General features: G+C 39.9%; 1 protein-coding gene across 1 annotated transcript; it reads right to left on the bottom strand.

Annotated features, from left to right (window-relative positions):
- Nucleotides 1-1,474: 1,474 nt before the first annotated feature.
- LOC110750031 (receptor-like protein EIX2) lies at nucleotides 1,475-6,020 on the bottom strand. Its single transcript, XM_088248795.1, has 6 exons — nucleotides 5,567-6,020; nucleotides 4,663-5,143; nucleotides 3,959-4,485; nucleotides 3,427-3,751; nucleotides 1,751-3,369; nucleotides 1,475-1,645 (listed from the first exon to the last, which is right to left on the bottom strand). Exons 1-5 carry the CDS (start codon nucleotides 5,989-5,991, stop codon nucleotides 1,768-1,770), a joined length of 3,360 nt encoding a protein of 1,119 aa, XP_088104921.1. The 5' UTR covers nucleotides 5,992-6,020; the 3' UTR covers nucleotides 1,475-1,645; nucleotides 1,751-1,767.
- Between the last annotated feature and the right edge of the window lie 7,474 nt (nucleotides 6,021-13,494).

Genomic DNA, 13,494 nt, shown 5'->3' with positions numbered 1-13,494 from the left:
GAAGATTTTGGCTCGAGCTCAGGTTACACCAAGCAATCTGAGGGGTTGTGGAAATCTGAATTCTTTAGTGTAGAAAACTCATCCAGTATGTTCGAAAATGATGGTTGCCTTCCAACATCAACGTTTGGACAACCAAGAATGGTCGTTTAAGACTCGAAGTCAGAGAAGGAAATATGAAAAGATTTTCAGGAGTCTCAATTTCCCATGAACTAACCCTGGCTCATCCCATGAACATTCAAAGCAAACAGAAAAACCCTTCATTATAATATTGATTAGGGAACATAAAAGCAAGATCACTTGGTAAAAGCTCAGAGTAGCTTAAGCCACCTGAAGATTCCGCCACTTTGAACCAGGCCATCTCCTCTGTGCCTCTGGGATGGATCCTTGATTTCTGGGAAAATTTTCGATAGCCTCTACAATATGGTCTAATGAACAAAATTTTGTGCGTTCTTGGTCACCCTTTAAAGATCATCACAACAAAAGGGTTATTTTAGGCATAAGGTAGCATACCTAGAACATACCCTTGGGGCCCTAGTCATTAACAATCAAGTGCTCAGTTCAATATTGTCCAAAAGGGTATCTTCTGCTAAAATTGGTGGACGTTACTTTCCCAACCAATTTGGACTTCTAATAAGCCACTATCAAGGTGACCAACAAGTTTATGAAAACAGGTTCATCTGGGACTGGGTCTGGCCTATCAAGTTTTTTGTTTGTTTTTGGTTACAAGCGATATTGGGAGGAGGGAATCACATCTAGGACCTCGAGTGCAGGGATAGATGCTCTTAACCGCTTGAGCTACAAGCCCCTTGCTAGCCTATCAAGTTTAAGCAAATGGTCGATGCGAGTATTTGGGTTTGCCTACCAAGTTTTCATTATGGCTCTACAAATGTTTGTAATATCCAAGAGAAAGCAGTGATTGACCTGCAGGCCTTGATGGAATTGCATATGTTGGAGCCCTTATGCTACACAACACTATATATCTGCAAGTAATGGGCAAGAACTTGAACATTTCTACAAATTGAAAAGAGAGAAAATGCTTGTGATTACTCCACACACAAGATTTAGCACACATTTTATACATAAACTTTGGTAAGGCATCTTTCAGCTCACAAGTAATCTTAAAATCCACAAAATAGAGCATTGCAAGCCTGACCAAATACAAAAAGTCTGTTTACAAAAAGGCATCTTCTACCATGTGCCCAGAACAATGTTGAATTATGAAAGGAAAGATTGACCAAAACAGAGCCACACATTTACAAGGAGAAGCTGTACGTTGCAAATAGATGACCAAAACAGAGCCACACATTGTAATTTGAAATCAAGTCCGCTTTGGCTTTGGCTTAGTTAATTAAAATAACACTATAGCTGGAACTAATACATTAATCGGAGTGAGCTTGGATTAAAATGGATCTGTTTATTTCTCTCAACAACAAAAAAAAAAACATTAATCGGAGAACTCCGAATTAATTGTTCTTACAAGTAATTAACACTTATTTAACTCATATTTATTCCTATTAAGCACTCCAAATTGACTCGTAAACTCTTCTCCAGATACCTGTGCATGCGCATACTAGCAATCTTCAACACTTGAACTGAAAGGAGGCATTCAGCTACAGCTACTTTTCTCCTAATTTAGATGCTGCAGCTAAATATCAAAGTAAACAAATTAATACTCGTCAGTTTGGAGAAAAGAAAAATGCAATAAGAAAATAATTATAAAACGAAATTAATGATGAGCGAGAAAGAGTACCGTCACGAGCTTATCTATTAAGCATATGCTAACTTTAGTTGCCGCTTGATCAAAGCTATCCTCACATAAAGCCAGTCATTTAAATCATTCAAGAACTTGAAGTATGCGTATCTCCATGACCTGTTGAATATCAAAGTGCCGCAAATGCCCCAAAATCCAGCAGCAAACCCAATCCCCATACTGATGAAAAATCCCAGTGTTATAAACTCATCCTTATCCTCTTCATTGCTCAAGTCACTTGACCCATTTTCATCAGCACACATTTTTTTAAGTGGAGGTCCACAGAGTAAAGGATTTTCAGCATAATCAAGGGGATCAAAGCTTTGGAGCTGAGTGCCTGTTGGTATTTTGCCAGACAAGTTGTTATATGACAGGTCCAAGAAACTAAGACGATATATCCGAGCAAGGCTTGTCGGAATTCTTCCATCTATTTGGTTTCTTGATAAATCAAGTGAATCCAATGATTCCAAGTTTCCGATCTCTGGAGTTATTTGACCCGTTAATTGGTTTCTTGAAAGGTTTAAAGAAATCAACCCAACAAGATGAGTGATTTCACTTGGAATCTCCCCTGTTAATCTATTGCTTGAGAGATCAATTCTCTTCACAAGGCCCAAAGTGCTTTTGTATGTCTGCATTCTTCCTTTCCATATGAAGCTTGCATCATTTTCATAATTAGAAGGAGCAATTGACTCATTAACCATATTTCCGCCATACATATGTGTGCTGGATAGACTTGGATTTCCTTTTTGAGCCAGAGTAGTCAAATTGTTGAGGCATTTGGGTATGCTTCCAGAGATGATGTTCATAGAGAAATCCATAATTTTAATGTGTGTTAGATGGCATAATTGCGAGGGCATGCTTCCATTGAAGTGATTAGTGGAAAGCATCAGGATAACCAAATTCTTGAAGCTCACACCTAACCATGTAGGTATTGGTCCTGATAATTTATTATCTCCCAGATCAATAACTTCTAAACTTGCGCAGTTCTTCAACGATGAAGGCAATTCTCCAACAAATCGGTTGCTTCTTAATTTCAAAGTTTGCATTTGAAATAAAGAGCTTATTGTCGTGGGAATTTTTCCAAAAAAAGCGTTGTTACTCAAATCAAGCATGACTAGTGTCTCCAAATGGCTCCAACAATCTGGAAGTTCTCCAGCAAAACTGTTGCTTGAAAGATTAAGATATGTTAAACTCATATCTGCACTTGCGCATAGGAAAGAAAGCGACCCTGAAATGTTATTATTAGAGAGATCCAGATGATAGACTCGTGACGGAGTTGAGGGAATTGGACCTTCTATTCCTCTTATTTGGTTCTGTGAGAGATTAATAATTTCTGCATTACTCCAAAACCAACTTGGAAGGATATCGGAAATTCCCGCGTTCGAAATATCAAGCTGGTAAGAATAATTTTGAGTTTGAAGCCATTTTGGGAAAAGAGGACCAACCATGCCGGACGCCAAATTTATGTAACCCAACTGGAAGAAGGGAGGAACCCAATCAGAATGGAAATTTAAGATTAGTAAGTTAGAGGATAAATCCAAATAACGTAATTTGGAGAGTTTTGAGAAATGAGTTTCTGAAACCACCCCTTCCAACAAGTTCATGCTGAAATTGATGTTCTGTAGTTGCGACATTTGTCCAATACTTTCAGGTATTTCTCCTCTTAATTGATTGACACTGAAATCGATACTATGTAGTTGCGACATTTGCCCAATACTTTCAGGTATTTTTCCGCTTAATTGATTGGCTTTAAGATTCAAGAATCCCAAAGATAAGAAGCTTGTAAGATTGTTTAATGACCCCGCAAGAACATTCTCAGAGAGGTCCAGATCCCCTAATGAGTTTTGAGCACACCTAGGCAATAGTTGAACAAACTTGGATAATTGTCCACTCAGATGATTTCTTTGAAGTGACAATGTTTGCAAATTACACAGCCGTGCAAACGAATTTGGATTCGCTCCTTCAATCTGGTTATCAGAGAGACCCAGATACTCAAGAGAGCTCATGTTCCCAATGAAATTGGGAATGAAACCAGTTAGACTATTGTTGGAGAGATCCAGATCCGCAAGAGAGCTCATGTTTCCAGTGAAATCGTCAATGAAACCAGTTAGATAATTGTTGGAGAGATCCAGATGCGCAAGAGAGCTCATGTTTCCAGTGAAATCAGCAATGAAACCAGTTAGATAATTGTTGGAGAGATCCAGATACACAAGAGAGCTCATGTTTCCAATGAAATCGGGAATGAAACCAGATAGATTATTATTGGAGAGGTAAAGACGAACAAGGCTTGTACTGTAGTTGGACAACCAAAGAAATATTGAAGAAGTGAGATGGTTGTGTGAGACAGAAACATACGCAAGAGATGTAGAAGAATTTGTTTTGTAAAGAGTAGTGGAAAGAATTGGAGTAGGAGGAGGAGGAAGACTACAGTTCACCAAGGTCAAGTCTACTAGTTTAGGGAGCTTATTAAGTACTGCTTCTGGCCAATCAAAAACAGTACTAAGATTGTTTCCGCTTAGGTCCAAATCCGTTAAAGAAGAAAGAGAAGGGAGCCAATTGAGATTTTCTGGTTGAAGCTGATTATCGCTGAGGTCAAGATGTTGCAATTGTGTGAGGTTTCCAAACGAACTAGGAATTTGACCGACCAAATTACAGTAATAGAGACTGAGGTACCTTAGATTGGTTACAGAACCAATGAAATCGGGAATTTGGCCCCCATCGAAGCTTTCGCTTAGGTCCAAATCCGTTAAAGAAGAAAGAGCAGGGAGGCAATTGAGATTTTCTAGTTGAAGCTGATTATAGCTGAGGTCGAGATTTTGCAATTGCGTGAGGTTTCCAAACGAACTTGGAATTGGACCAATGAAATGACAGGAACTAAGACGGAGGTTTCTTAGATTGGTTAGAGAACCAATGAAATCTGGAATTTGGCTCCCATTGAAGTTTCCGCTTAGGTCCAAATCCGTTAAAGAAGAAAGAGCAGGGAGGCAATTGAGATTTTCTGGTTGAAGTTGATTATAGCTGAGGTCGAGATTTTGCAATTGCGTGAGGTTTCCAAACGAACTTGGAATTGGACCAACCAAATTACAATCATAGAGACCGAGGTTTCTTAGATTGGTTAGAGAACCAATGAAATCTGGAATTTGGCTCCCATTGAAGTTTCCGCTTAGGTACAAATCCGTTAAAGAAGAAAGAGCAGGGAGCCAATTGAGATTTTCTGGTTGAAGCTGATTATAGCTGAGGTCGAGATTTTGCAATTGCGTGAGGTTTTCAAACGAACTTGGAATTGGACCAATGAAATGACAGGAACGGAGACGGAGGTTTCTTAGATTGGTTAGAGAACCAATGAAATCTGGAATTTGGCTCCCATTGAAGTTTCCGCTTAGGTCCAAATCAGTTAAAGAAGAAAGAGCAGGGAGGCAATTGAGATTTTCTGGTTGAAGCTGATTATAGCTGAGGTCGAGATTTTGCAATTGCGTGAGGTTTTCAAATGAACTTGGAATTGGACCAATGAAATTACAGGAACTAAGACTGAGGTTTCTTAGATTGGTTAGAGAACCAATGAAATCTGGAATTCGACTCCCATTGAAATCAATCCTTGTAAGGTCCAAATACGTTAAAGAAGAAAGAGCAGGGAGCCAATTGAGATTTTCTGCTTGAAGCCGCCAATTATGGGTGAGGTCGAGATTTTGCAATTGCGTGAGGTTTCGAAACGAACTTGGAATTGGACCAATGAAAAAACAGAAACTGAGATTGAGGTACCTTAGATTGGTTAGAGAACCAATGAAATCTGGAATTTGGCCCCCATAAGTAATCAATGAAAGGTCCAAATATTGTAAATGCTGCAACTCAATCAGTTTAGGACTAATCATCTTACCTTGGAAAGGATATTCAAGATCATATACAAGATCAAGTTGAATCATCTTAACAGGGAAAGAATGTCGAAGATCAAGTTGAATCACATGGCCAGTTTGGTTGCTACAATAGACTCCTTCCCATCTGCAACAATCTTGTTTTTCGGCTTCTGAACCCCAAGTTGAGAGTTGATTGAACTCATCCACCAGGCCATGTTTGAATGCAAGTAGTGCTTGCCTTTCCCTCTCTACGCACCTCACTGTCACTTTAGCATCTCTGAGGCTGTGGCTGTGGTTGTGGCTGTGGCCAACTTCTCCTCCTTTTACGTTTTGTAGGAAAAGGATCAAAAGTGCAAGAAAGAGTTTCAAGCACCTTCCGTCGCCCTTCATGTTAATTGATCAAAAGCACATGCACATGCAAAAACACTGCAAGTATATGCTAGCTTGCATCAGATATATATAGGAAATAAGGAAGAAAGCTAAAACAGTGCCACACATTCATACAAGACAAAACCATACAAAGGAGAAAATTATCTGCTATAATTAATGTTATGGAAATCACACGTCAATCATAATGAGACTAGAATGTCAAGGTCCAATTCTAAGTAGTTACAAATAAGAATACAAATCATTTGCAAAAGAAAATTCCTAATACTTTAGATTCGAATCTCTTTATTATGGAGGTAATTAAATTAAGTACACTCTAATTGTTCATCATAACTTATAGAAACCAAATTAGTTATGGTGCATGAGTTAAAAAGTAAGATGCAGGAATACAAGTACTATTTTTTAATTTCGATAAAATAAAAGTACTATTTTTAAAATTTTGGTTAATTTTTTAATATAAAAAGAATTGTGTACGTTCGGTGACATAGCATACTGTTTTGCTGAATAGTGACATAGCTCAATGATGCTCATACCATGCCATGTGGACAACCACCCCGTATATGTAAATTCAATTTCAAATACATATGAATGTATCTTTCAGAAAGGAAAAACATTTCTTGTAACGGGAATAGCACTATTTTGCTATCTCCGCAATAATACTTGAATAAAATTATCCTAGGTGGTTTGAAACATTTATTAGTATACCTTGTGATTAGTGTGGCAAACAAGTTTAAGGGAAACGTTTGAAGATGGTGTTGTTTCCCTCTTTTCGGCCGGGTAGGCCGACGGAAGGAGTTTTTGGTCCTTCTTCTCTTGAGATGCGTAGGCGTGCCACCACCAAGCCACTTGATGGCTTGGATAGAAAGATTGTGTGAGTGTGTTTGCGCTTCTGACTTCTTAATCAAACGATTGATCGACCAAGCAAGGAACCTCCTCTTGGCCTAGGTTCTTTTTCTTCCTTGAGGTCAAGGATGATTGAGCTTTGTATGACTATTTTTAGGATTTTTGTGATAAGTGTAATGAATGTAAAGGCAATGAAAGAAATGACAGAAATGTAAGTGCGATGAAAGAAATGACAGAAATGTAAATGCGATAAGATAGATTAAAGCGATAAAGACTTGAATTAAATTCGAATGTAAAGACAATTGAAATTGAATTGCAAGAAAGTAAGCTTACACTAGGAAAACGAAGAACTTGGATAATTTGAAGAGCTTGAAAGATAAAATCCTAGACTATGAATTGAAAAGTACAGGATGAAAAGATAGATTTTGTGTGTTCGGTTGGAGGTCTTTCTTTCTTCATCTGATGTTCTATTTATAGAGCTCCTCAGCTCATGGGTTTGGCCATTCAACTAACTCTGCCTTGGAAATCTTCCCAATATTAATGCTTTCGGGAGCTCTAGGCACGAACTGCCCGATGTCTTGGAAATCTTCCCAATATTAATGTCTTCCTGTCTTTAAACTCCGCCACTTGTAGGAAAACATCTGCTGGAACTTGTAGGCTGGGCTTTGGACTTGATGAAGACTCCCACCAACATTAAGTGGCATGTGAACTCCAAATATTTGATATCGGCCGCATGATGAATTCTCCAAATATTTGGAAATTCTAACCTTGGTTGAGAACTTGTTGGCATAGGAATTCTCTATTTTTTATTTATATGGCCATACCTTGTCGACCGCATGATGAACAGATGTCTTACTAATTTCCGCCCAAACGATGAGTGGATGCCTCCCATATGAATAATTATATTAAATTCCAAATATATATATATATATATATAAAATATTATATTATCACAATATATGAGATGGAGGGTTTAAACTTGGGAGCCTCCAGCCGCATTCATATAATATATATATGTATATAAGACAAAAAACTTCAGCCCAGCTTGCACAAAAAATCCATGCGCCCTATCTACTCCAAAAACCAAATACCCGGCCGACATATATATATGTATATATGATTAAGTTTCCTACTCAAAGCCCTTCAGCCCAGTTTGTAAAGAAACTAAATACCCGGCCGACATATTCCAAAATTGTGTTCGCTCAAAACCAAAAAACAACTGGCCGCAATTTCTAGCAAACCCCAGCCGAGATATCCCAAGCATCACAATCCGACCGCAATCTTTTCGCAAGCCTTAAACCCCGGCCGAATTTGAACAATTCTCGGCCGCCATTCTTTGCCCAGCTTTCCTAGCTTCACCCGGCTGCAAACTTGTGTAGCCCAAATTGCTACGACCTCCAAACTTCAAGGTCCCGGCCACATCAATTCCAAAGAACTCCAAGCTTTGGCCGTATTCATGCATGCATCCACCCATTTATATATATATATATATATATATATATATATATATATATATATATATAAATGAATATATCAATATGATATGCCCAATCACTTTACCCCAACTTTTTTGCAAGAGAAGACACCTTGGCCACCTTTTTTGAGAAAACACTCGGCCACCTTTTATCCGCCTCTATGAATTCTTCCTATTATATATCTATATGTAATAGGACAAAACTCAAAAACTCTTCGGCCGAACCAATTCCATGCTCCAAACTTTGGCAACCCTTATTCATTCACTTTATATATATATAATAGCATAAGGAAAGAACTTTTCAGCCACATTGGCAAACCATCCAAATGCTCCAGCCAATGCTTTTCCATTTATCCACCTAATATTTTCTTCAGCCCACTTTTCTTCAACCAACTTTCCTTCAGCCAACTTTTCTTCAACCAACTTATTATATATATATGGCTTATTATCACAAAACATCCCTGACGTTTGCGAAATTATCACATTGCATCCCTAACGTTTGTTTGTATCATTAATGGTCCCTAACGTTAATACAGGTACTCTTAAATAGTCCCTCTGTCAAAAAAACCGTTAAATCCAAGGGTATAATCGTCAAATCAATCCAAAACTATAATTTTTTTTTCCTTCTCTTCTCTTTCTTTTCTTTTCTACTTCTTTCTTCTTTCTTCTTTCTCTCCGCCTGGCCCCGCTCACGCTTCTTCTTTCTTTCTTTTATAGAAAGAGGCTTATTGTGAATTTGTGATGCAGAAGACCACAACTGGCTCTGTTTTTGTTATTGCTTTCACTTTTAGTCAAAAGATCCATTTTCACCAACCAAAACCCAAAAAATAAAAACCCTTTTGTGTGAATCTGTTGGCTTTTTCTTTTTTGTTGGGGGTGTTGTCGATAAACCCAAAGCAGGCAGGCATTATGAACGAGGCCAAATAACTCACGCAGATTTCAGAACCTTTGTCTTGGGTTTCTCAGTCATTTTCAGCTTCAACCATTTGGCATATAAACCCCATTGAAGGGCAGGAGCTCTCAACAGCACCTCAAATTGTGACATTTTTATTTATTGTAAAATCCAAATCACATCTCTGGATCTCTCTCCCTCTCTCTCTCTCTCTCTCTCTCTCTCTCTCTCTCTCTCTCTCTCTCTCTCTCTCTCTCTCTCTCTGTCTCCTCTAGCCACCCAAACCAAACCACCACCCCGACCACTCTAGCCACCCAAACCACCACCCCGACCACCAAAGCCACCACCGTGGGATCTTATATCCCTGCCCCTCTCTCTACTCTGTCTGCAACTCTCTCCCTGCCCCCTCCCACAGCCCACCAACCCATCTACTCTAGCCACCCAAACCACCACCTCGACCTCCATAACCACCACCGTGGGATCTTATACCCCTGCCCCTCTATGTACTTTCTCTGCAACTCTCTCCCTGCCCCATTCCACAGCCCACCAACCCAACATTCTAGCCACCCAAATCACCACCCCGAGAGAAGGAAAGAGGAAGAAAAAAGAGAAAAAAGAAAAAAAAAAAAGAGAAAGAAGGAAAGAAGAAAAATGAGGAACAAAGAAGGAAAGAAGAAAAAAAAAAAGGGAGAGAAAGAAGAAACAGCGAAGGAAAAGAAGAAGAAAAGAGGAGGAAAGAGAGGAGGAAAAAAAAAAGAGAAACAGAGAGAGAGAGAGAAGGGAAGGAAAAAAAAATTATAATTTTGGATTGATTTGACGATTATACCCCTAGATTTAACGGTTTTTTTGACAGAGGGACTATTTAAGAGTACATGTATTAACGTTAGGGACCATTAATGATACAAAAAAACGTTAGGGATGTAGTGTGATAATTTCGCAAACGTCAGGGACGTTTTGTGATAATAAGCCTATATATATATATATATATATATATATATATATATATAAGCATGCAATGATGAAGGTTGAATTCCAGCTTGGTTCGCATTCACTTTCTAAACAAAACCCCAACTTCAGCCAACTTGGTTACACGTTCCCATCTTCAGCCAACTTATTATATATATATATATATATAAAGCAAACCATATAATGATGGCTTTGAATTTGGTTTCAACGTTTGCTTTCACTTTCTAATATTATATATATATATATATATTACACCATACTTGGAAGCCTTCAGCCACATTCAAGCATGCAAATCTGCCCCAAACTAAACAAAAACCCCATCTGCTCCATCTTGGAACTCCAAGTAACAACACCAAGCCGTGACCTTTTCCTCAATAGAATAAAAATCCAACCGCAACTTCCAGTGCAGCCCGGCCACGAAAAACTCCAAGATTTCGGCCGCAACCTCTTCGCAAGCATCAAATTTGGTTGTGATTTTCAACAGCCCCAAACATTGGCCCCCGATTTGGTTGGCTTGGAATTGATGTAGAGGTAAGCAAATTGAAACCCAAGACCTTCCAATTTCTGAAATTTTAGACTTTCTAATTGGCTTACATATTAAGCTTTGAAATTAAATTGGAAGGATTTTTGTTAAGAATCATAGGTACTATAAATACCCAAATATTCTCATTATTTCCCCACAAAACATTCCCACCATAGCCATAGGTTTTTAGAAAGTTTTCTCAAAACCCATATCCTCTTTATCTTCACATTCATCATTTCATACACCAAATCCACCCGAATCAACACCACACTTGAAATTTGCAAGTTTCTAGGTATGTTGCACTAATTCTTTGTTGATTTCGGTATGATTTTGATGAATTTGTACCTTTGAAATGTGTAGACTTAAACTTTGAATGTCTGCATAGTGCCATGATGTTCTTCGTGTTCTTGGCCATTTTTTGCTGTTTTGCCATTACATTTTTCTTGACTCAAATAATATTTCATGTTTGCAGGATGGAATCCATTCCAAACGATAGTGCCCAATTTTTCGAAGATATGAAAGCGGCCATGGACAAAGACTTGGGCACGTAAATATTTGCCTACTTCCTCAATGCCTTTCCCAACTCCGCCCAATATATTCTCGGCCCATTTTTCTCGACCTACCCAAAAGAGGTGGCGAAGGTGTGGGTGACGCAGCCGAGAAATGGGCCAACTTATTTTTCAGACTTTACATGGGCAACTTTTTGGGAGAACTCCAAGCCATTCAAAGGTTGGCCAACGGGAACCCCCATCAAAATGGATTCCGCCGGAACTAAAGAAGCTCCATCAAAGAAAACATCACCCAACGCCGGGAAATCCGACCACTCGAGCTTGGCGGAAGGTAAATTTGATTGGTATCGTTGGTTCAAAATTTTAGAATCAAAATTGAAGGGTCATTGGAAGAAAATCGGAATATATGATACATTGCTCCTATGTGCGGGGGGAGCCTTTCCTTGCGACCGATCTCTTGTTATTGCAGCGCTATGCTTTTGGTCCTCATCCACCAATTGCATGAGACTTCGTTTCGGGATGGTGACACCTAACTTGCTAGACTAGGCCGCCATTGCCGGCCTTCGCCCTCATGGAGATGATTTCTCGGCCGCCAACCTTCCGGAAGCCAAGGTGGGCTTAGATTTTCACAAGTCGATCAAAACCTCCGGGAGTTGGATGAAAAAGTATTGTGGCCATAGTGGAGAGCCCACTGACCCCCCCCTCCCATCAACGGCGTATCCTACACTGAGCATGTGGCTTTTCTTGTGATGTGGTTGTGCAAGTTCTTGGCATGCCCAAAATCTGGCGGGATTACAAAGGAATTCCAAGCCCTGGCGGAAGTACTCGTAGATGGTCATCAAGTGGCCATGGGCCCAATCTTTCTTGCCTATCTTTATAGAGGGCTCCGTGAGGTAATTACTAAACCCATGGATCATCATGCTTCTGGCCCTATATGGATTCTTCAATTATGGCTCCAGCTCTATTTTCCGGAACTAAGTCCCGCCATCGTTCGCCCCAACAATAAAGCTCTTCTTGGTCCACCCTTGCTCAACGCCCCACGCCGGAAGCATTATGTTGAGGATTGCTTCCGATTTTTCTATGAGTGCCAGGAGAGGACCACGGAGCATCTCTCCATTTGCTTAGATCACCGTTTCCCGGATTATCTAGCCATGGATCTTTCCTCATATCCTACGACAGAGACAAAGGAGGAGAGGCATAATTTGTGGGCGAGCATCCTCATCAGCCGAGATCTTCCATACGGCCTAATGGTGAACAAAGGTGGCAATTATCATTGCGGTGGTGAACTTTATTATCCCGCTGCCGCCGGCTACCAACTAGGCTTCATTCAGAGCATCCCGATTCCGTCCATGGATTCTATCAACCTGCTTTCTTCTTGGCGGGCGGAATTCAAGGATGCAAAAGAAGTCACCGCCTTGACGAATTTCAACCAAGACTTGGTGAATTCCTTTAGCATTCCGATTAGAGATCCCCGATTTGGTGACTCTAATATTTTCACCCATTGGTGGAAAGAGATGTCGACCGGTTGGTTCTCTCAACCATGCTCGAAGATTGAAGATAGAATCTTCAGGCATTGCCCATGCTCATTAGCCTACCAGCAAGAGAAAGAGAAGAAGAAGGCACAAGCAAAAGGTAAAATATTCATACGTTTTCTCATTTTAATTTTGGCTATCTTCTTATTTTCTAACCTTTCAACTCTCACAGCTGACACCGCCGGGAAGGAAAATCCTCCCGCCGGCATTATTGAGAGAGAGAGCTCCGCCAATCCCGCCGATGCCAATCCTGGGCGGGTTGAGAAAAGGCCCAACACCCCCGTCCAAGGTAAACTACTCTCCATGATTACTTTTGCCTTTTTTTGAAGATTTGCATTTCCATCCTTCTGAATTTTTAATGGGTATCTCTAAGAGAAATAAACCTCCTAATTTTTAGCAGATACCCCCGCCGGAAATATTGTGCCCCCACAATCATTTCTTCGGCCTAGAAAAGCTCCGCGCACCCTCTCACCTCAAGGTTTGGCCGCGCACCCCTTTTTTTTTTTTTTTTTTTTTTTTAATAATAAATGAAACTTGTTGTAGGTTCCTCAAGGCTGGCGGAGCAACCTTCTCCTTCTCATTCGATTGGGGCCGTGCAATCGGCCACTACTCTGCCCGTCGCTTCAGTAAGCTTATATCTCTGCGTATTTTCATTTATCAATTCTACTGGCCCAAACTCACTTCTACGCCCAAAAATATAGGAAATTCAACCTTCCGCACCTGAGACGGAAATTAGGGCGCAAGTCATGACTTCGGTGGGCGAGGAT

The sequence above is a fragment of the Prunus avium genome, chromosome 2 (assembly GCF_965620075.1).
Source record: "Prunus avium chromosome 2, drPruAviu1.hap1.1, whole genome shotgun sequence".
Lineage (NCBI taxonomy): Eukaryota > Viridiplantae > Streptophyta > Magnoliopsida > Rosales > Rosaceae > Prunus > Prunus avium.
The sequence above is the reverse complement of the archived record's forward strand: the minus strand, read 5'-3'. Positions and strand labels throughout refer to the sequence as shown.

Bases quoted from the DNA above. Each gene is read 5' to 3' on its own strand.
- LOC110750031 (XM_088248795.1), bottom strand. From the start codon at position 5,991: ATGAAGGGCGACGGAAGGTGCTTGAAACTCTTTCTTGCACTTTTGATC. The intron at 5,144-5,566 runs ATTGATTACTTA...TTCTTCTTTAAC, and splicing joins TTACAATATTTGGACCTTTC to TGATTTGGACCTAAGCGGAA. The intron at 3,752-3,958 runs GTATCTGGATCT...TGGGAACATGAG, and splicing joins GGAAACATGAGCTCTCTTGT to CTCTCTTGAGTATCTGGGTC.